This window comes from Mesoplodon mirus, assembly GCF_964341445.2.
Source record: "Mesoplodon mirus genome assembly, chromosome: 12".
Classification (NCBI taxonomy): Eukaryota; Metazoa; Chordata; class Mammalia; order Artiodactyla; family Ziphiidae; genus Mesoplodon; species Mesoplodon mirus.
The window spans coordinates 76,547,104-76,571,942 of record NC_138988.1 but is presented as its reverse complement, the minus strand read 5'-3'; the positions used below and the strand labels follow the sequence as shown (position 1 = coordinate 76,571,942).

At 37.7% G+C, this 24,839-nt stretch overlaps 1 protein-coding gene across 9 annotated transcripts in view; it reads left to right on the top strand.

Moving 5' to 3' along the window:
* SUPT3H (SPT3 homolog, SAGA and STAGA complex component) overlaps positions 1-24,839 on the top strand; it is a 440,189-nt gene that overhangs the window by 316,363 nt on the left and 98,987 nt on the right. For all 9 annotated transcript variants that reach the window (XM_082639513.1, XM_082639511.1, XM_082639512.1 and 6 more), the window contains 3 exons: positions 15,670-15,745; positions 20,969-21,081; positions 22,216-22,323. In XM_082639513.1, coding sequence (XP_082495639.1) covers positions 15,670-15,745; positions 20,969-21,081; positions 22,216-22,323 — 297 coding nt within the window. The remainder of the gene's footprint in view (positions 1-15,669; positions 15,746-20,968; positions 21,082-22,215; positions 22,324-24,839) is intronic.

The window sequence follows — 24,839 nt, the reverse complement described above, 5'->3', positions numbered from 1 at the left end:
ATGTTAAGCCTGAACTACTTGCCTCCAGAATTCATATATATGAGGAAAAATAAACTTCTGTCTTGCTTAAGAAACTATAATTTGTAATCATATTGTATTCAGCCAAAAATATTTAACTAGTAAAACCTGTGAATGAGACCCCTAGGTTGATAAAATTGAGAATATACTTCTAGAAAGTAATTAGTTTCTTACGGTAGACCTGGTCTGGGTCTTTTACTTAGGGCATTGATTTTTTTCCCCTTTGTTAATTCCAAGATAATTGACAAATTAAGTCTATTTTTCATATTGAAGGAATATTCTGTCATGTGGCCTGTGATTTTCAAAGAACTGTCATAGCCACAGGACAAGCATTGATATCTTGATGTGTTTCAGCCTAAGTCTCGTATTAATTAAAAGTTTTGTTTATCAAAACTTACCAACATCAAAAGGTTGAAGAAATCACTCACCATTTATTAATATGTTTCCTGCTTAAATTCCAGAGGAAAATACAGGAAAGGATTTGATTTTAGATTTTTTGTTTGTTATTCAAAATATCCATCCTGCTACTTAAGAAATTAAAATACTGGGCTGTAGAAAATAAGTACCATCTGGCCTGTGTGTTTTTCTACCTCCTCTAAGGAACACTATGCAATGGAGGGTGTGCAACGTAACAAGGCATGCTTCATTTAACTATACTTATGGGATACCTGATGTGGTAAATAGGAGTATTATTTAAAAATTGTATATAAATTTATAAATAGCAAGGTTCTGTTGTATAGCACCAGGAACTATATTCAGTATCCTGTGACAAACCATAATGGAAAAGAGTATGTAAAAGAATATATGTGTGTGTGTGTGAGTGAGTGTGTGTGTGTGTGAGTGTGTGTGTGTGTTTGAGTCATTTTGCTGTACAGAAAGAATTAACACAACATTGTAAATCAACTACTTCAATAAAATTAAAAAAGAAAAAAGTTGTATATAAATCAAATTGTTGTTTATTTCATCATATTGTAAATGTACCAGGAAAGCACCAATATAAAACAACTCTAGAGGATTGCTTTTGTGCTATGAAGAATCTTAATGTGTTATTTTGTTAAGGTCATCATTAACAAATGTCATCATTCATTTCAGTGTTGTCTATGTGTTGTTTTTTTTTAAAATTCACCTCTAACATTTGGGCAATCTGGTTATGAAACCTGTAATATGAAAGCCCAGTAATCATCAGTGTTATTGGACTTCTCTAACTGGCTAATTAAATTCTGCTCTCCCCACCTCACTTTCACCCTGATCCTCTCACGTGTAGCCTTCTTCTTGCTTCTTACTCTTTGGAAGAGAAACATCCAAGACAGATGAGAACACGCTCATGTCACTACAGTGCATTCCCCAGTTAAAACCTACAAACTGGACTTCCTTGGTTGCGCAGTGGTTAGGAATCCGCCTGCCAATGCAGGGGACACGGGTACGAGGCCTGGTCTGGGAAGATCCCACATGCCGCAGAGCAACTAAGCCCGTGCATCACAACTACTGAGCCTGCACTCTAGAGCCCATGAGCCACAACTGCTGAGCCCGCGTGCCACGTGCCACAACTACTGAAGCCCTCGCACCTAGAGCCCATGCTCTGCAACGAGAGAGGCCACCGCAGTGAGAAGCCCACACACTGCAACGAAGGGTAGCCCCCACTCGCTGCAACTAGAGAAAAGCCTGTGTGCAGCAACGAAGACCCAACGCAGCCAAAAATTCAATAAATAAATAAATAAATTTATTAAAACAAAAAAAACCCTACAAACTAACAACACACACACACACACACACTACATGTTCTCAAAGTATTTAGCCAATGTATTTGTTTCCTTGGCATCATTTTCCTAATGAAGGATGTCAGTCATCACAAAAGAGTACAAAGTCTTTATTATAGAATGACAGTTTTTTAAAATCTTTTACCAAGCTATTACCAAGCATGGTATTATGACCAGAGCATCAGCTTTGGGGTCAGACAGACCTAGGTACTCAAATCATGGTTCCATCCCTTATCTTGTCCAGGGTTTCCTTGTTAGTACCCTAGACAAGTTACTTAACGTTTCTGACTCTCAGATTCTTTAACTGGAGCCACATCTTAGAAGTGTTGGGAAGGATTTGTGAAAACGTATGTAATGTACCTAGTTCAGTGCCCGGCACATGTGAGTTTAAGAAACAGTATCTGCCTTCGACAAAACCTTCTTTATAAAAATGTACAATAAGACTACATTCCCGTGGATATACATACAAATGGAATATAGTTTAGGTACCGTCTTCCTTTCATAGTGACTACAATCAGAACCAGTCAAAGAATTTACAACATACATGAAAGATCAAGTTATTGGGATATCTTTCTAACTTTGACTGCTATCTCTCAGTAAAATAACTCAGAAAATGTACAGTGTATCTTCAGAAGGCACTATGTAAGATAATTCCGTAACATTTGTCCACTTATATCTCGTTAAATATCTTATGTTAGAATGCATTTCTAAATCTTATCAAAGCCACACATAGCTCAAGTTTTAGGGTTTTCAGAGCCACTAAAGTGCATTTCAGGTAGAATTTTTTAGATTATTGCACATCTTATAGGTGTCTAGAGTTATAACATGTAGTAGCAATCTCCAGTTGAATTCTTTTACTTGGGCAAAATTTACTTGGATAATTCTATCTATATTCAGGCAGAAAATTTTGTATCTGAGCAAGGAATTTTGTTCTAGAAGTCAGAGATATAGTGGAAAGAGCGCTGGTTTTGAAGAAGGAGTCTTAACTCTTTCTAGCAATATGCCTTACCTTAAGGAAAAGCCACAGAAACTCATCCAAGAACTGAACACACCTGACCCTGCTTGGCTTTTGAGATCAGAAGGGACAAGGAGTCTTTGGGCTGGTGGGGCTGGGGGAAGAGTACACAGGAACTCTCTGTACTGTTTTTGTAAGTTTTCTGTAAATTAAAATTATTTCAAAATTAGAAGTTGTTTTTTTAAAAGCCACAGAGGGTCAGTGACATCAGCGTCTTCATCTGTAAAATGGTGATGATAGTAATAGCTGACCTTCCCACCTCACACAACTGAAAGAATCAACAAGTAAAGCAATACATAAAACTCAACAGTGCTGCTCTTCTGTGCTGAGTCTTCCTCACTTGACGTCACCCGTTTTACCACCTCTGATCTTCCATTTTTCTTGCTGCCAAAGTTGTCTTTGTTTCTTCAAAACTTTTGTAGTTACTTCATATAAGGTGAAGCACTGCCTAACATCACCAGTTACTAAAACAATTCTCCTTTCTTCCTCTCTTTGTAATCCATTCCACACCCTCTGTGGCATGCCTTCTTTAAGCCTTCTTACTGAAAAACCCAGCCTAATGGCCACTGACATTTAATCAAATAACAGTTATGATACATTTACTCATGAGTAAAGGCTGATTTAAATTTGGGCACCGACATCTGAGGATGGGAATTTCATCATCAAATATCTTAATAGAAACCATTTTGTTAAATAACCATAATTATAGGTTTTACATTTATGATTCTAGGGGATTTTGCTGTTCTGCATTCTTTGAAGCCCAAGAGGCTGTCATAGCATTCAGGCTGCTTGCAATGCTGAATCTAAGTACATCCAGGGCTTCTTCAGGAGATAAGGCCCTACAGGATTTCATCTTTCCAAGGTTTTGAACCCACAATTATCTTAAAGATGATTTCTGGTTTTGGGTTTTTTTTAATTAGGTACAGTTTTTTAAGGTAAGTGAAAATAAACAATTTTTTTAATGTGTAGACATTTCTGCTTTTTCCTGTTAATAATTTAGGAATTTTCATTTATTACATTTGAAACAAAAGCAATTTGGATAGCTATGATTTCTCTTGTATTCTCATTATAGTCATATTTGGTCAAGTCTGTTTCTGGGTTTTTTTCAGTGATCACATCTTGGCATAGTCAGGAAATCCTTTTCTTTTTGTTTGGGGTTAACTCATGCTTGCAGCTACATCAGTCTCTGTGGCAGGTTTCTGTTGATGAACTTGCTCATTTCTGACTCATGAAAACAGCTCAGCCAGTTATGAGAAAAGAAACGTCAGCTTTAAAATGATTAAGAGCATTCTCTTCAGGGGAATAAACAATTTAATTTGGTTTTGTTTCTAATTCTAACTCAGATGGTGTCCAGTTATAAGAGCATATTTTTCCTCTATAACATATTCCCTTGAGAATTTTTCCTAGATTGGTGACTTTGTTTCTTCACTGGTGCATAATGTAATAGACTTCATTATTCCTCTTTTCAAAATTTCCTTTTTCTTCTTTTTTAATTTTTAAAGCATGTGTGATTCAAATTTATCGTTAAACATGTTTTTTTGTATCCCTATTTATCTCACAGTTTGTTTACAGCAGTATTTTCCTTCAGTTGAAAATTCCTAAATGAAAAATTTAACCATCTTACTAGAATACCTTCTTACCTAGAGTACTTAAGGTTTACTATATGAAGTGCCGATTTTCTTTTTTGGCTACGTTGGGTCTTCGTTGCTGCGCACGGGCTTTCTCTAGTTGTGGTGAGCGGGGGCTACTCTTGGTTACGGTGTGTGGGCTTCTCATTGCGGTGGCTTCTCTTGTTGCAGAGCACGGGCTCTAGGCGCGTGGGCTTCGGTAGTTGTGGCACGTGGGCTCAGTAGTTGTGGCTCGCGGGCTCTAGAGCACAGGCTCAGTAGTTGTGGTGCACAGGCTTAAGTTGCTCTGCGGCATGTGGGATCTTACCGGACCAGGGCTCTAACACATGTGCCCTGCGTTGGCAGGCGGATTCTTAACCACTATGCCACTAGGGAAGTCCTGAAGTGCCATGTTTTTAATTGTTTTATAAACTAAGAGATTGAAACTATCAACATAAATTATAGGAAGCGGAGACTGTGAGCTGGTTATTCTAATCCATCACTGAGCCAGTTATCTCTGCTACTTCTCAACTTTTCTGGCAGCAGTAGTGTAGCTTTGAGATAGAGAGTAAGATTCTGATGTGAGGCGAGGGCAGGTCCTGGTGTATTGGTTCAGGAGGGTTGAAAGAAGCAGCGTTTGTTGTGGTCCCTGTTTTCGGAGCTCTCTTTCGTCCGTCCTCCACAGATAAGCCTGTTGTTTTTGCAACAGACCATGATGTCAGAACCAAGGAGGGATTTGATAGAAATGACACATGATTCCATTTTTAAAAGGTCACTCTGACTGGTATGTGGGGATGAGTTGTTCCTTCAGTATCATGGTCACCCCATGAGTCTCACAGGTGAAGTGGCCTCTGTTTTGAAACCAGATGTAGAGGCACAGTGCTTGTTCCTTGAAGGGCAGGCAGCATAGGATAGCACAGTGCTTTTCAAGTTCTGCCCTGCAGTTTTTGGAGTTTCATTGAGAAATATCTGCAGAGGAGAAGGAAAATTGGAGGACTCTAAGACTCCTTCCCTCCCTACTATCACCTCTGCTTTACAGTTTCATTAATGAGGATTCATTGTAAAAAGAGCATAGACTTTGAAGTGAGACAGACCTGGGTTCAGAATGCACGTGCCTTACCTGCTTAGCAAACTTAGATAAGTTACCTAACGTATCTGAGCCATAGATGCTTCATTTTAAAAACAGGGATTATATCTGCCCATTGAGATTATTGGAAGAATTGAAAGAGAAAATGACGCAGTGTGGCACCCACACATAGTAGTGGGTCAACCAGTGTTAGTCCCCTTCGCCTTAGACTAGTGGTTCTTAACTGGGTGTGATTTTGCCCCCAGTGGGACATTTGGCGATGTTTAGAGACATTTTTGTTTTTCACAGCCCACGAAGTGGTGGGCAAATGCTATTGGCATCTAGTGGGTAGAGGTCAGGGTTGCTGCTAAACATCCTACAGGGCATAGGACAGACCCACAACAAAGAATTATTCAGCACAAAATGTCAATAGTGCCAAGATTGAGAAACCCTGCCTTAGAGGTATTAATTTTTATATTTTAAAAATATAGAAAGAAGTATTTATGGGTTTGTTCCACTAATATTTATGAAACACTACTATGTGTCAAGCTCTGTAGAGGCTGTGAGGATTTAGCACTGAATAAAATAGGTATAGTCTGTGCTGTCAGGGAACTTACATTCTAGTTGAGGAGAAATAGGCAATAAATAAGTATATAATGTTATTGTGGCAGATGGTAGTAAGAGCTATGAAGAAAAATGAAGCAAAGTAATGGATAGAGAGTGACCTGGGGGAGCTGCTATTTTATATTAAGTGGCCATAAACTGCTTCTCTGATAAGGTGACTTTTGAACAGAGACCTGATAGAAGTGAGGGAGCAAGCCAGACAGTGATGTGGGGTTAAGATATTCTGGACAGAGTATGATAAATGCAAAGACCCTGGTGTGGGAATGTATTTGGCATTTTCAAGAAAGTTCACGATAGGCCACTGTGGCTACAGTGGAGTGAGAAGGGCAGTGGTAGGAGGTGAGATGTGAGAGTAATAGGGAACCAGATGACGTTGGGATTTACAGGCCATTCTGAGGATTTGGGCTTTTCTTCTATGTGTGGTGAGAAGCTGTTGGAAGTTTTTGTTTGTTTTAATTTTTATTTTATATTGGAAGGAATAGATACATGGAAGTTTTGATCATAAATAGCATGATCTGATTTTCATTTTTTAAGAGATCACTCTGGCCATTGCTTGGTGAGTAGATGGTCAGGGGTGGGGATAGGAGAGGAGGAAGAGTGGAAGCAGGAAGACCCACTAGGAGATGATCACAGTAATCCAGAGGAGAGATGATGAGGATGGCTTGGACCAGAGGAGTGGCAGTGACAGTGGAAGGGCATGAAAAGTAGTTTATTCCAGATATATTTTTAAAGGTAGAGCTCATGGAAAACAATAATTCAAAAAGAGTCATGTACCACAGTGTTCATTGCAGCTCTATTTACAATAACCAGGACATGGAAGCAGCCTAAGTGTCCATCAACAGATGAATGGATAAAGAAGATGTGGCACATATATACAATAGAATATTACTCAGCCATAAAAAGAAACGAAATTGAGGTATTTGTAGTGAGGTGGATGGACCTAGAGTCTGTCATACAGAGTGAAGTAAGTCAGAAAGAGAAAAACAAATACCGTATGCTAACACATATATATGGAATTAAAGAAAAAATGGTTCTGATGAACCTAGGGGCAGGACAGGAATAAAGACAGAGATGTAGAGAATGGACTTGAAGACACAGGGAGGGGGAAGGGTAAGCTGGGACGAAGTGAGAGAGTGGCATGGACATATATACACTACCAAATGTAAAATAGATAGCTAGAGCTTCCCGGGTGGCGCAGTGGTTGAGAGTCCGCCGGCCAATGCAGGGAACACGGGTTCGTGCCCCGGTCCAGGAAGATCCCACATGCCGCGGAGCGACTGGGCCCGTGAGCCATGGCCGCTGAGCCTGCGCGTCCGGAGCCTGTGCTCTGCAATGGGAGAGGCCACAACAGTGAGAGGCCCGCATACTGCAAAAAAAAAAAAAAAGATAGCTAGTGGGAAGCAGCTGCATCACACAGGGAGATCAGCTCGGTGCTTTGTGACCACCTAGAGGGGTGGGATAGGGAGGGTGGGAGGGAGATACAAGAGGGAGGAGATATGGGGATATATGTATACATATAGCTGATTCACTTTGTTATAAAGCAGAAACTAACACACCATTGCAAAGCAATTATACTCCAATAAAGATGTTAAAAAATAATAATATAAATAAATAAATAAAAATAAAGGTAGAGCTCATGGAACTTGCTTAGAGGGAATTAATCAGTGAAGTGAACTAAGATAAAAAGTGTTATTTTCACATATAAAAAAAAAATCCTTGGTGAAAACACTTAGATGTATCACATAGTAGCAACAAAGGGAGATTCCAAGGGGGACTCTCCCTTGTTCTGTGCAGAGTTCCATGGATCCTTGAAGAGGATGGTGAGGGCCATGCTGCATTGACAGGCTCCCTGCTTCACAGGGTTTTATTTTAAAGGTGCCAGACTTTCCCACTATATAAGTGAAGCCAGCCTGCGTTCAGTATGTGTGTTGGACTGCTTGAGAATTTGATTTTGACTAAATCAAAATGGAAAGGTCTGCAGCTCTCACTCAAGGTTAAAGAGAAAGTATGAATTAAATTTTGTGCAATAGTTGCTTTATATACATATTTTCCAGTTGTAAAGTTTTACCCTAAATGACCAAAATATTTAACTGTATCCTTGTACATTTGCTAGACTCTAAAGTTATGTCGACTCATCTGGATATTACATAAACGTATGAGAATTTTTAGGAATATTATTCAGAATACCTAAAGAGCCTACATATATTAACCTGATATGTTCACTTTTGGATATACAGCCAAATAGAAACCACAAAAAAGGGTTATAGCACCCTCAATCAGGAACATAAAAAAGAAGTCAAGCTTCTATCACTTTAAAGAACTAGTTTGGGCAGAAACTCACATAGCTTTTTATATTATTTGCCAACTTAGTTATTACAGAGCATGTTTACAATTTCAGGAAAACATCAGTAAAAATTAGTACTAATACTACGTGAGGGTTTACAACTAAACATGGGATTAGGTTGTTTGGTACTAAGTTATTGGAAAAAAATGATACTTTTCTTAGCACACATTTTATCCCAAGACAGGAAATATTTTATTGGGAACAATTCTCCCCACTACTAGTTTAATAAATTCAGATTAAAAAATTTGAAGCAGGCATTACCCCAATTTAAAGTGTAGTATTTTGATTTTTAATAACAACTGTATTTTCCTTATATAACCAATCATGCTCATTCTTCATACTTTAAAATATATAGAAAAGAAAAAAAACTCCTATATTAACATTAATATATTTAGACCCAAAGAGTATAGACCCAAAAAAAATCCAATATTTTGAAACAACTCTATGATGAACTAATGTCACAAATATCCTTTTGTGTATTTCTCAATCACTGATGCTTTGTACTTGCTGAGAATTACTCACTTATTTTTAGCACAAAATTCCTTTTAAATCCCTTGAATGTTCTCCTAGAGTCTACAGCTATTTCCTTGGGAAACTTCATACAGCTATTACAATACATTCTTAATACCTTGGACACATAAAACTGGTGGATTATAAAAATCACTCTGGGGGAGCAAATCAACACTAACGGAAACCTTTATTTTTAGGCTAGGAAATATATTGTATTTTTATTCAGTTAGAAAATTCTGGGTCAAACTTAAATGAACTTCTGATTTCAAGATTACATCAGTCAGAATTCCGAGTTGGCTCCCTTAACATTGCAGTAACATTCTCCTCTCTCTCCCTCTTTCACTCTATCTCACAGAGAACATATATCCAAGCCTCTGCTATCTCTCTGTGATTTTCTGCCTCTTGAGTAACCACTTTGATTATTTTACTGCATATGGACATTTATTTAATGACCTTCTGTAAGGCAAACAAGTTTTTTTTTTTTTTTTTCTCGGTACGCGGGCCTCTCACTGCTGTGGCCTCTCCCGTTGCGGAGCACAGGCTCCGGACGCGCAGGCTCAGCAGCCATGGCTCACGGGCCCAGCTGCTCCGCGGCACGTGGGATCTTCGCGGACCCGGGCACAAACCGGTGTCCCCTGCATCGGCAGGCGGACTCTCAACCACTGCGCCACCAGGGAAGCCCAAGATTTCTTTACTTTCAAAAATCTTTTCTTTCCTGATTGTAATTCAGTTAAGAAAAAAAATTTTAATTACTGCAATGTGTACCTGAAAAAGTAAAAGTTCCCTATAATGTAACCCCCAAGATTAATACTATTAAAAGCATAATGTATATACTTCCAGATGTTTGCATACGTGTATGTATGTCGCACGTGCACGCTTGTGTGTTTAAACATAAATGGGATCAAGGTACATACATTCTGATTCTCAACTTGCTTTTTTCAGTTAATACGTTCTCGCAGCTATAATCTCTGAGGGCAGACAGAAGTAGGACACCCAGAAAAGTGCAGGGGTATCATATTATCTAGAAGAACATGTGTGATTCGGAAGAGAGGAATCAATGTGACCTGGAATCTTGAGGGAAAAGTTGCTAGAGGAGATGGTACTTATGCTGAAAGGGAAGGAGTTAAATTACCATGGGGATGGAAGAGGGGGTGTCCAGCACCATCATGAGGGAGGGGCAGGGGACAGCAAAACATGGCAGATGTGACAAAGAGTAACCTTTGTGCCAAGGTCTTTTCTCTTTGTTTTTACTTAAAGTAATTGTACCCAGATGAGTTGGGAGAGTTAAAATATTTGGAAGGAACCAGCAGAAACCTGTTGCAGTACTCCAGGCCCAAAATGATGAGCACTCCAGTGGGCATTAAAAGCAGGGGAATCTACCAGATGTTTTGAGGGAGACTCACCTACCTCTTGGGTAGGGGAATCTAGTACATTACAAACTGACCCAGCAAGCCGAGCCAGCACTCACCTGCGTACCGGGTTGCCTCTGCAACGATCCAGATAAACCCTAAAACCTTTTTGGACCTCATCTTCCTTATCTACAGTGAATTGGGGGTGTATGAGGTTTCCAAGGTGCTTCAGCATTCTATCGCGTTTACTGATCTGTGAATATCCTTCTGCTGTGGACCACAGCATACATGAACATACATAAACATTCCACAGTTCACATGTTGTCACATTGCTGGATGCTGCTGCAACCACTCTGTATGAAGTTTTCAAGTTCAGCAACCAGTTCCTGCCTAACATGAGGTATTTGGTAGATTACCATTGACATTTGGCCTTTTCCATGCCGAAAGGACTTTGCATTTCAATTGTAAGACTTCTAAGTGTAATCAAAGTAAGATTTTTTTTTAATTCAAGGTGGAAGTGAAAGCAGATGAAAACTTTCATCTTGGTTTAAAAGTTATGTTCTGTGATTCTGTGTTGCTGAAGAAAGTCATGTGTCTTGAGAAGCTGCCAAGAGATACGCCAGCACATAGTTTCTATAACCTTTACGTATGCTTCAGTGAAAGCATGCAGAGAATTTAAATGAAACTGCATGCTGCAGAAGTAATCCAGCCTCATACCTCAAACTGATATAGGCAGGGGCAAATGGTGATTGTCACTGCTGTCCTTGAAAGTATTTTTCAAAGACACAGCAATTTCACATCCACTGACATAAAAACTTTTCACTAAAAATTTAAATTAACAATTATATACTGACAGACTGTTATGTTCAGGTATTGAACAAACAAATTATACTACCTACTGCATTTGTAGGGATATTTGCTCCCCTGTTTTCATTTAGGTAAGACCCAGAAAGTAAGTTTATCTGACATGGAATTGTGCCTTCTATTTTGCAATAACCAGAAAGGCCCGTAACCTTGATAATGAGATGAATGACTATAGTATAACTATTCTCTATTACCTTTTTTTTGAAGCTGTTTCAATTAAATTTTGAAATATTGTTGGGTATTTGGAAAATTTTAGGAATAATTCTTTCAAAGGTAGTGCATCCATGTATACCCCTACATGGTAATACTTTGCTATGTTGTAGTACTAGTAAGGTTCAATTTCAGAGACGCCTCTGAGTTCTTAGCATATTTTTATGAGCGTTCAGAAGCACTGCTGATACCTAAAGAAAGCAACGAGTGGGCAGAAGCTCCAGATTAAGCAGAAGACGAACTGGACTTGCAGATGCAAAAGCATGAGTAAGCCAGAGATGACCTGACATGTATGTGGCAGTCTGAGATCATCCTCATCGTGCGGATGTTCAGGAAGAATAAAAGCTGTGATTAACCTGATATGGTTATTCAGTGATACACCTCAGAACAGGTCATTCAAGACCAGCCCATGCCTCTTTATTAACTGTATACTTTAATTTTTTTTCTTTTTTTTACTTCTCTACATTTGAGTGTGCTCAAGCTCAACTTCTGAAATGGAGCTATGAAAAAAAACCTTATCTTAAAGTTTATTGTGCTGCTCTATGCAAAGAGTAGGCATTGTTATTCAGGTCATGCTCTTTTATTAGGCTTCTGATTTTTTTCCCTCCTGAATCTTTTTCCAGAGATTTCTTAAAGTTCCAGGAATAGAAAAGGACAGCCACTGTGTACTTTAGTGTGAATTACAGAGGGTGATCTGAAGAGAGGCAGAAGGGAGGTGGATTTAGGACAACACAGAAACTAAGAGCCAGCCTTAGTTAATTGTTGGCCAGTGTCTTGTTCTTTATGGGCCTTTGGCTTTAAAAACTGTCTACCCTCTCTGGAATTTGTACAATTTGTTTACAAATATTACAGTTCCTGCTCTGAGATCAGCCATCAAGGATTTATGTGCATTTCTTTTGCCTCAATCTACCCATCCAGCTGCCCAGTCATTCAGCCAGCCAGCACATGTTTACCGAGGCCCAGGTAAATCCAAGCTAGGAAATCTCAGCCAACACTGAGATTATAGAAGCAAAATATAGTTACTATCTTTGAAGAATACATGGTCCATGAAGATTAGGTATCTTCTGACTTTCCCAGTATTTCAGGTGATAGTGTAAGATCAGGAGATAATGTAATCAGATGCTGAATGATTTGGATGCTTTTATGAGACCAAATTTGTCCCATTTTTTTTGGTTATTTGAAACAAGTCCTGGGGAAGAGAGAGGAGTAAACAAAAATTAGCATGAGGAGCGGATCTGAACCATCCTCATCATCATCAAGTCCCAGTTAGTGTCTCTGATTTCCTGTTGAGCACACTTGACCGTGCTGTGAATAGCATGCATGCCCAGTGACATGCAGTGTATATTCTGAGGACATTAGTAGGAGTGCTTCCCAACCTCTTTTATGTCATGGCACGCATAGAAAATGATAACATTTACCAGCCTGGGGTTTCTGCGGCCTCAGCCTTGTGAGGCATCCAGAAGGTTGAGGGGAAACAGTATCCCTCCACACCTGTGACATGTTTGCAGCACCCCCGTGTACTGTCAGTTACCTTACAGTTTGTACACTCTGTACTAGGCTATCCCCAGATCTGCCTTCTTTGCTGATCCAGGGCCTCACTAATTTCATTTTCTTGTGAACAGTTTGGGCATGTTAATTACAGTGGCTCCATAATACCTTTTAGTAAGATAATGTATAGAGTTTAGAGGATCCCAAAGAAAAATATTGGAGTAAAAAATTACTATCTGTTAGAGACAGCTCTTTATAATGAAAATAGGCTTCCTCAAGGAATTGAGAGTCCTGGGCTTCAGTTCTAACTTGGTCACTTTTCACAAATCATTTCCCCCCGAATCTTAATTTCCTTATCTTTAAAAGAGAGAGATTGAACAAGATGAACTTTATGCTGCTCTCTAGCCGTGATTTTGTACTGCCTGTAAATCTTTGCTGTTGAGTCAACTGCTTCACATTGTGTGTTTGCTGTATGCTAGGCACTTGGTGAATAATTTCTACGCATACCCTAGTAGCTTCACGGGGCTCCCGAGATCAAAGGTTACTGCGTAGAGGCTAGAGGACTTAAAATACATCAACTTACCATAACGATGGATACATGTCATATATTTGTCCAAACTCGTAGAGTGTACAACACCAGGGGTGAACCATAATGTAACCTGTGGATTCGGGGTGATAATGATGTGGCAGTGTAGGTTCATCAGTTGCAACAAGCACACCACTCTGCTGGAGGTGTTGATGATGGGGAGGCTGTGTGCGTCGGGGAGCATGGGGTATCTGGGAGCTGTCTGTACCTCCTTCTTAATTTTACTGTGAACCTAAAACTACTCCAAAAAATAAATCTTTAAATATGAAAAAATAAATAAATAAGATAAAATATATCAACCATCTAAGCTATCTAAGAATGTATACAGAAGCCAAATCTTGAATGTCCAATTTCTGGAGGAAAGTTAGTATTAAGAATCTCCTTAGGAACTTTCTTTTTCTGTAGTCATCTGATTCCTTTCTGTCTAGCATGTGTTTGGTAAATGAGGCTGCCTAGCTGGAGAGTAGCAGAGAAGACCTGGAGGAATGCATGGGTAATGAAGGATTGGCTGCATTAAAGCCATTTGCCTACATCATAGACCAAGATGGTAGCATTTGTTTATTCCACAAATGTTTTATTGTTCATTTACCATGCGTCAGATATTTTTTAGGAGCTAGAAATTCAAACCTAAGAGATTCCTGCTGTAGTCAGACACAGACAGATGCACATACAGACATGCATACGTAATATGTACATACATTAAAGATATCAGTCTCAGAGGTTTTTGTTTTAATAAACACATTAGTAACTGATTTGTCATGTTCAAAACACGTAAATTATCCCTTACTTCCTGTTTTCCATTAGCAAACATTTATTGAGTCATGTATCAGATACATTATAAAGGACAAAACTAAATCATGCATTCATATATCAAAAAATACTTCTGAGTACATAAAAAGTTATCCAGTAATATACCCTTAAGGAAACATGATGTTTCAGATACACACACAACAGGATACATGTACACATACAACACATACATATACCTGCACGTGTGTGGGAGTAATATTTACTTGTACGTGTTCAAAAAGGATAGTTGAACCTAGAGAATAAATAAACAAGAAGTCTGGGTTTGTGTCAACACATATATGTGTTTGTGAATATGTGTGGAGGAGGTTAGGAAGGAAAAGGTGGAGGGGAGAGAAGGAAGGGAAAAAATAATCAGTGGTCTTAGAAGGAACCACAGTAGTTAGTAAATTTTGCCTTAATTCCCACCCCCCATCTATCTTTTCTCTGTGGAGCTGCAGCTAGTGTGCCATTATTCATTCAGCTGATAGATTATTGGAATTAAATTGTCTACTCACCCAAATCAAACAAGAGGAAAAAGAATAATTTCAGTTTTAAAAAAATATAAAAATATCCATAGACGTTAGAGGTGGTACTTATGTATTCCACCAACTGTGATAAAGAAAATTTGCTGAAAGTCCTTCCAAAGCAGAAAAAAATTTTAAATCTCAGGGAATTTATTTTCCTTTACTGGCCAGAAACTCATTCCAAGAAGTACCAGCCTGTCTCATTTCAAAATGCTCCCCTTGCCAAGGAAGCGGAAGCGGTCATATTCTTTCCCACCAAACTATGGGTGAATTATAATTATCCTACCTCTTGTGGGACAATGAAGCAGCAAACATCTGCTATACTGAATCCAAAAACCCATGAATGAAACTATACCAAACTGTGAATCATACCTGGACTCAGATTAAAGGATTTGTGTTGTGTTTACCTTTTTCTTTATTTTCTTTGCAATTTAAAATATGGATTTGTTAGCTCTGGCTCTGTGTTCTAACTGAGGGGAAATATATGGATTCCATTCGTTGATTCCTATTTTAACATTGAAAAATCCCAGCTTTAAGGCAGATAGGCAATAAGAGTTCATAACAAATTTTCTGTTTGATTTGTTACACCTCACAGTTTTCTTTTTCTTCAAGAGTGTGGTACAGTTAAAGAAAATTTAGAAGTGCACAGTCTTAAGAAGTGAGGTCCTTTAGTTTTTTCTTCCACTGTAATAAAAATAACAGAGGACTGGAAAATGGTTTTTAAACTTTATTTCTAAAAGAAACAAGCTTCAAAACTACTGTTATCATAATTTTATGTATCATGGTATTTATGGTGGTACTAAACTATTCACCTAGAGTAAGAAAAGGAAATGGAACTTCAGTTCTGGGTTTTAGCTGTGAAAACATAAAAGTCTACTTGCTTTAAAAATTGTGTGTCCTTTTATTTTTATCTATTAGAGAGCAGAAAGACAAACTCGAATTATGGATTCAGCTCAATATGCAGAATTCTGTGAAAGTCGACAGTTAAGTTTCTGTAAGTAAGCATTTACCTTTGCTTCATTATACGTTTGAGATTATGTGTTACAGATACGCTAAAGTACAGCAACATCTGTGTTCCTTAGAAATTGGTGAGTTTAATACATATATACATAGTTATAACTATTATGGAAACAGCCTCTGCATTGTAGGGGAGCCTATAAAAGGTTTTACCCCACTCTGCTGTTTTGCAGTTAATAGTATTAAGAGGTTTTTAAGGGTGCTGGTAATACACAGAGAGCCATGTTAATTATTCACATTACTTTTAGTCAGAAAAATTCCATTTTTTGTAATATTCCCATTTAAATTTCTTTTTTGGTTCCTTAGTCATTTTTACACTAGCAATTGCTGATTGTACTTGACCCATAATGGACTGTAGTAGTACAGTCATGACATTTAAAAGCCCCTAATGGTAATAAATACCAAACTTTCCCTTCACGTGTGCATTCTCATATTACCACAATAGAACATATCAACTTAAACAGTCTCTTCCATCTTTGTCTGTAAGCTCCTGCTGTGGTGTGCATTCCACGTTAGCAAATTCATTAGCCCACGCTCTTGTACCTATGGCAAAATGAGTGCTGTCCCACCCCTGCGCACAGCTTACTGAGAATAAAGGCTCTTGATAAATAGTGGGCTAGATTGTGTACAAAACATCCTTACAGCAACAGTTCAGTGATGACTAAGACTCTGAGGGTGAAGGTCAAAGCGTAAGTGTGATGAAAAGTCCAGTTAAAAATATGACAAAGTAGCACATGACCCTAATCTGAGGGATCATGGACACAATGGTGTCTTTAAACGAAAAGCTATTATGTGGTCACAATAACAATGTATTTGATTTGGAAAAAGAAAATGAGAGCTTCATTTATAGATCATAAAGTGCAAATAAATGACACATTTCAAACACTGCCTCATGTAAATGTCAGTAAAATATAGGAAAACATGTTTGGGAAGATTTTTTTTTTCCTAACTAAATATACTTTGCAGCCTGACTAACAATTTGGCATCATACATCTGTGAAGCATTAAGTAAATGACACTTCAGATCATGGCAATTTCAGCAAATGAGAGGTTTTTGTATTGTAAATTTTAGGTTTAAAAATGGCATTCAAGTCTTTTATAAGTATAAATCTCCATTTTATAAAGTAACATTTAGTGCTATTGAACTATTTTTTTAAATCATATTTTAAATTTAATTTATTTAAAGGAACAGAAGTGCTATTTCACACTAAAACATGTAGTCACTGACGCGTCCTAATACATCTTTTGTTTAAAAATCTGATTTTTCATAACAATTTTTTGATTCATAACTTAGTAGTAAACTTAGTAGATTAAAAATTAATCCATTCCACTTCTGTATAAAATAACTGTAGTATAAAGAGTATCTTATGCTTGGTTTTTTTTCTTGAAAGAAGAGGGATTTGGGCATTTAAAAATATTTCTTTATATGGTACCCATAAGTGCTTCATCATGAAACCTTCGTGGAAGAATCTGTTTTTTTATATGCCACAATACTGTCGTTGGGAATGCTCAGTTGAGACTACAGTGCATGAGACTACTAGTAGTTGAGACTACTAGTTGAGACTACTGGTGCATTTCAAAATAACATGTCTATAACTTTATAGGCTGAGGGTCAGTTGTAAAACCAGGACACTGATCATGCTCACCAGTGTTTTGTTTTTACACTTATGTAAGTCAGATAGTCATTTCCCTTAAAGTCTTTTAAAATCTGATATTAATTCACAAAGCTTTAATTTAGTTATAATTTGATATACCTGTTTCCAGTCCTTTCAACCTTTTGTTTTATGTGTGGATTTTGTAAACAAATACCTAAATTTTCTTTTTAGTTAATCTGAGAGTCTCTTTGTATTTTAATTGATGAGTTTAATTTATATGTATTTAATTACTTATACATTTGGGTTTATATATCCTGTCTTATTTTGTGTTTTCAATTTACTGTGCTTTTTTATTGGGTTTTCCTCCTTTTCTTTGGATTGATTGGGTTTTCTTCATTCCATTTTTCATCAACCAGTTTGTATATTATATATTCTGTTGCTATTATTTTAGTTGCTATCCTTAATTTTTCTAAAGTACACCCCTGACTTAAAATTTTTTAAGTTGGTAACTACAGGCATACCTCGTTTTATTGCTCTTTGCTTTATTGTGCTTCACAGATAGTGTGTTTTTTTAGGAATTGAAGGTTTGTGGCAACCCTGCATCAAGCAAGTCTATTGGTGCCATTTTTCAAACAGGATTTTTTTTTTTTCCAAACAGGATTATTTTTAATTAAGCTATTTTTTTAGACATAATGTTATTTTACATTTAGTAGACTACAGTATAGTGTATATATAGCTTTTATATGCACTGGAAAACCAAAAAATATGTGTAACTCGCTTTATTGCAATATTTGATTTATTGTGGTGGTCTGGAACCAAACCCACAGTATCTCTGAGGTATGCCTGTATCTAAACTTCCCTTCTCAGCCTAATTTTGTTTTTCCCAAGCCTCTGTAAGTGCTTAAAGCACTCATTTCTGTCTTAAAAATGGCTTTATTTTGCCCTCCTACCTAAATGATAGTTTAGTTAAGTAGGAAATTGTAGACTAATAGTTATTGGTTAAAACATGATTCCATTGTCTTTTAGCCTCTGTCGTTGGTTAGAAATCTGATGTCTACTTGTTTTATGTTTTCCCTGTGGGAGAAAGAAAGAGAATGAAGATATACCCTCGGGTATATGGGGAAATGAACAGGCTGGCAATCAGTAGCCGATCAATAAACATGTATAAAAGAAAAGAAAGAAGGAACCCCTACTATAGAAGTTTCCAGGGAGAACCATGCCCTCTGAGAAAGGTTATTTTCGATATATCCAAAGAACAGTGATTTTGAAGAGATAGAAGTTGCAGAAGGTTTTCTTCGGAGTGGAATGAGCATTACAGAGGGCTCTGCAGGAAGGATCAGGAATGGAAAGGCTGGTGAGAAGGGATGTGGTAGAAATAATGAAATAGTGTGCAGGGGTGAGAGAATGGAATATTGAGAGGAACTTGAATTTTACCATTGATCACTGATGAGAAAGATAAAGTGTATGAGAATTGACAACCTTAAATTTCCATATGAAATTATTAAGTAAAGTAGTTTTATTTCCAGCACAGGCTGAAAACTCAGGTGTGTCAGAAAGAGGATAATCCCAGGAATTTTTGACCTTTGGTCAAGGTTCTATTTAGACTGTTGATCAATTTCCAGGATTACCCTTTCCCCTGATATTTTGAGAAGAGAGGTGAAGGAAGAGGAACTCATTCAGTTTCATGCCCTCTTACTTCTGGTGAAAACAAACTATCATAACTAAGAGTATCTGTGCCTCTTTTTTTTGGAACCAGCGGCACCCTGGAAAGGTCCATCTCTGAAACAGTCCTCCACGTGACAGGGAGGGAATTAGCTCAGAGAACCTTCACCTGGAAGATTGCTGGCATAGTAGTAACCCAAGTGGTCTTATGCATCTTTTTTGATGTATGGAAAAGTTTGGACCCTACCCTTTTCTTAAGGAATATCTTTCATTTATTCATTCATTCATTCACTTCTTCCTTCTAGAAATATTTATGGTGAGTGTGCTAATGTCAGGCACTGTTCTGGGTGCTGGGATACCATGGTGGACCCATGGTCCTCACCTCTGCATTCTCAGTACGTAAGATCTAGTGAGAAAGCTGACGATTCTGTTGCTTAGGTAGGCAGATCTGACAGAATACCAAGAACTCTTCTTTCCCTTACTTTTAAAATTAAGTGTTCAGAGCAGTCACAAAATAACTGTTTCCATGTTGCTGTCTGCAAAGGGAGAAGTGAATAGGGTACATTTTATTGATCTTGCCAAATTGCTGCCTGTTGACTTGAACTTCAGAAGTATTCCACAGATGTTAACCAAGTGTTTGTGAGCTATTGCAGCTTACTAGTTAGATGGAATGTTGCATGTCAGAGAGCATTGGGAAGATTGGTTGCTTTAGGGAGATAGCTTTAAGTGGGATTATCATAATTCTGCCACAGTTGACAGCTTTGGATATGTGCTTCGATAGCAGGACTTAATGTCTCCTGTGGTTTATTTCACAGAAAACTCTTCTGTATGTGGAATCCATGAAGACTTTATCTATAAGGATCAAAACATCATGCTTGGAGTTACTGTTAAGTGTTTTATAGACCTGTGGGACCAGATTAATCAAAAGAATAATCATTGGATTTTTAAAAAGATGATTATGTTATAGATATGATAAAATCTTCACTATCAATCTTTTCCCTCTGGGTTACTAGTTAAATTAGTAATATCTAATGAAGGAACCTATGTCAAGTTAGATTCTGCTTAGCACTGTGGTGGTTTAGAGATATTTAACAGAAGGTTCTATATGTGCTTGGTACCGTTAGGTATGCATGAGACGTGACGCATGGTGTTGGTCCACAAAAAACTTGTAATGTGGCTTGAGAAATTATAAGCAGGCACAAAAGGATCTCTGATGATATAAGTGTTCAGTAAATGACTAGAGTTGAGGATGTATACCTTTGGCTTGATGGGCAGAATTCGTACGAATGAAACAGTGATAGAGAATCCCATGCAGGGTGAACACAGAGGATTATACTCAAGGCCAGTGACATTTTAATAGGGAATAATATAAAGGCAGGTTGGAATCAGTCTGGGTGGTTTTGAGAGTCAGGCTTAAGAATTTGGACATCTTTGCAATCAGGAAAATGTAACCACAGATTTAGATCAGACCAGATATCAGTTTATTCTATTTAATTCTAAATTCACAACTTTGAGCCTATTCAAGTAATAGGCACATTTTGCAAGGTATTAAAAATACAATTTCTATATGTTCCTTTTTTATCACAGGTTCTTTCTTGCAGGATTTTCTTTCCACAAGAATAAATTAAAGTTACATCAAGCAAGCAATTCTCTGACTACTGTTATAACATAAGCTATGGCCAATGATAACTTATTCCGACACATTGTAAGAAGTGCTAAACATTAAGTGGTTTAGTATACAGTGTTATGTAGCAGAGATACTAAAGATGCAAATGTATAAGGGATTTCTTGGGGCTAGAATATAAATTCAAAAATGTTGCATATTATATGCATTGTTTTTCATATGCAATTTTCAGTAGAAATGTTTTTCATTCTGTGATAGTAATATGCAGTATTAAAACACTTCCAAAGCTAAATTTTCTATACTTTTTTTTTAATGGCTAGCCAAAAAAGCCTCCAAATTTCGAGACTGGTTGGACTGCAGCAGTTTGGAGATAAAGCCCAATGTTGTCGCTATGGAAATTTTAGCATATTTAGCGTACGAAACTGTGGCACAGGTAAGAATTCTAATCTGTCATATCAGGCCATACATAGCTGCTTTCTCCCTACCCCTGTCCCTCATCAATTCTTCTTCCACCTGCTGCTCTACCAGGAATGAGAACAGCCATGAGTTCTCTCCTATGATAATCTCATCATTTTCTAAAATTTAGTTCAGTTATGTTTCTTTGCATCCTCAGCCCCGGTGGGTGTTAGGCTAAAAGTGACTGTTTCTTGCAACTTTAGCCAAACCAGAAATGGAATACTTGCATACTTTTCCTCAACACTGAATTCTAAGTACACATCTATCTTGTTTAGAGATTATTTTTGAGCTTTGAAAAACAGCTTTCTAGAAATGTACAAGCTACTGAGTGCTTACCAAAATCTGAGTCTGGAATCACTGCCCTCTAGTTTCTCAGAGCATGGTTCTTAGACTACAAGCATCAGCATCTCCTTGGTTCTTGTTTAAAATGTAAATTTCTCAGCTACACCCCAGAGCAGACCTACTGAATTAGAATCTTGGAGCTTGGAACCCAGAAATATGTATTTTAAAATGTTTCCCAGGTTTTCCCTGGTGGTCCAGTGGTTAAGAATCTGCCTTCCAGTGCAGGGGACACAAGTTCGATCCCTGGTTGGGGAACTAAGATCCCACATGCCACGGGGCAACTAAGCACCTGTGCCACAACTACAGAGCCCATGCACTCTGGAGCCCACACACCACAACTAGAGAGCCCTAGCGCCACAACTAGAGAGGCTGTGTGCCGCAACTTCTGAGCCTGTGCACTCTGGAGCCCATGCACCACAATTAGAGAGAAGCCCCCGCTACAGTGAAAGATCCCGCGGGCTGCAACTAAGACCTGACTAAGCCAAAAATAAATTAATTAATTAATTTAAAAAATTAAATAAAATGTTTCCCTAGTGATTACAGACTTTGAGAACCACTCCACTAAGAGGTCAGAATATATCATTTATGTTCATGGTTAGGTCCATTTACCAGCCAGTGAAAGCATATGCTCATGTCCACAATACAGATTTTTAGGCAGACAATATTATCAATAACATTTGGGATATATTGCTTTTAGCTTTACCATTTCAGTGACACTGATGATTATTTCCATTTGTGTGACTTTAGTTTCACTGCTCTGATCTTCTAGTTAGTGGATCTGGCTCTTCTTGTGAGGCAGGACATGGTAACCAAGGCAGGAGACCCCTTCAGCCATGCCATTTCTGCCACCTTCATTCAGTATCACAGCTCTGCTGAGGTAAGTATTAAAAAAATCTGTCTTTGACCCATCTGTGGATTTTTTTCTCATGTCTGGTATTTACATGTAGTTCTAAGAAAAAGACTGTGTAGGAATATATAGCCTTCAGTCAATGAATCTTAATACATTCAGCATTCAAACAAATACGTACTATGTACCAGGCCCTAACAATCCACTTAATACAATGATTTTTTTTCACCTTCTCCCGGCCTTATTTAGCTTTCCTGGCCCTTCGGTGAAAGCACACCTCTCATTTCCATGGGAGATAAACACCTGGTTTAGGTAATTGAATAACATTGAGAAAAGTTATTTCTTTTTGCTTCAAAGATGAAAGAATTATTATTATTCGTGTAATAATAATTCCTGGCATTTATTGATAGTTTTACTTTCCAGTTATTGATTTATCTCTAAACATGATTTAAAGAAGCATGGCTCCATTTATCCTTCGTGTTTCAATTGGCCCTATCATATGATAATCACATCCTTTCTGATTGCATTTATGTTGCTGGGATCCCCACCTGTGGGGACTATAAAGTCATCTTGCCAACTTTAAGACTTTGTGTAATAACTGTGTATCATTTTTGGCATAAAAAATATTCTCTGTAAGCAGCATGTGCCTAAAAACCAGAAATGTAATATCTATTTAATGAATTTGCCAATAATTTGACTTTTTTTTCCTAACATAAACATCAGTTTCATATAATTCAACCTAATAACCATAGAGAAGGCAGCAAGGAGGTTAGGTTAACATATGCATGTATAATTGTGAAGTGAACTTTGAATCAAGTTGGGTGAAACATATAACCTGAAAATGGCTAAGCCATTCAAAGAATCTGAAGAAAACTGTAAATCCTTTCTCCATAAAGACATTTGCAAATTTTGTACACAATTTCAGGGTGTTGAGAGACCGTCTGAAACCATTCTGCAGATATAAGGGATCTGTGAACCCAGTAAACTCCAAATTTAGGTATATCTCTTCTCTAGGATACATATAAAATATATAAAGATATATTCCTATATCTTATTACATGCCAAAAGTTTGACATCTTTTTATGCCCCTTGTAGAACCAGATTGGCTTAGAACTAAAGTAGGAATTTAAATGTTTATGCTCATTAAAAATCCATTTTTGTCTTGGAAAAGGTCATACATTATTCAGTGAATATACTTTAAAAGTCCCTAAAGCTTACCCAGTTGATTAAACACTATTTGTTTTCTTTATGTTGCAAACCCAAATTATGATGTCAAAGAACACCCTTTAAACTGTCTTTGATACATGTTCACTTTATGAATATGTGTATAAGTATGCTTTTCATTAACATCAGACAAATTCGTTGTAACATTTCTAATTGAAGAAATTTACAGTGAACATAACAAGCCTAGTTTTCCCTTAACATTCAAGGGATTGCTTACGTGGCTAGGAAAACTCTTCATGTCCCTCCCACTTTCTCGGTTCTCCAGGGTGGCCAGGCTGCCCTGGGCAACTGCTCAGCAACCACAGCTGCTATTCACAGCTACCCAGCCGTTAAGAAAGATGGCTTATGTGTGCTGAATTTCCTGGGCTCTCTGGGAGGTGGGAGCATGAGCATCAGGAAGTATCCTGGCTAAATATGTTAGTACAAGCCTCAAGCTTTTCCCTGACTTGCCAGACACCCCTCCTTCAACGTGACTGGTGGTCAGAATGAACATTCGGAGAGACTGGAAGTCTTTCTGCCCTTTATTACCTGACACGACACAAAAAGAATGGCCACTCTAGAGAAGGAATCTTACCCATCAACATTGCAAATCAGCAACCAGTATCAAGGGCCTGCTTTAAGGACTTTACCAAATTAGGTACAAATGGGGGCTCTGAGACTAATATGGTCTGTATTTAGGGAGATAGAACATTCTTTAAGACAACGAAGGAAGTAAATTAACAAGCAAACAAACAATTCAAGATTGTATGTACTAATTTCCAAATGAGTGGTGTAGACAGAAATTTCAGAGATTAAAAACGACTCCCTAATTACCATGAAAGAAGACTTCAGAGAGGAGGTTGGGTGTTGAAGGAAAAATAAGACTTTTATGAGATGGTAAAAGTGGGGAAAATACTCTAGGCCTCAGAGGCAGCAGAAGTGTAATTGTACTGGGGGGAAAAAAACTGTGATTAAAATATTCAAGCCAAGAATTCATTGAGAAGGGGTAGTGGGGAGTTAGCTTAGAAAATAAAGGCCTTAGACGCTTAGAGTTATTAAGGAAGAATTGAAAGTTTCTTGGCTAAAGTTTGATGAGTTCAAAAGGGTATTTTAAGAAGATCCAGATGGAGGTGCTATGTACAGTAGCTTAGAACTGGAAACTCAAGGCATGGAGTTAACACAGTGCATTCTATTTTAATAATTATCGTTCTTGAACACTAACTATATAAGGAACTGAGCTAGTTAAGCTTGGGTTTCTCAGATTATCAAGGTTAATTTTAATTTGAGTTAATTTTCTAGATTTTGTTTTCTAATATATGGTTCATATACTGGAAGCAATGATC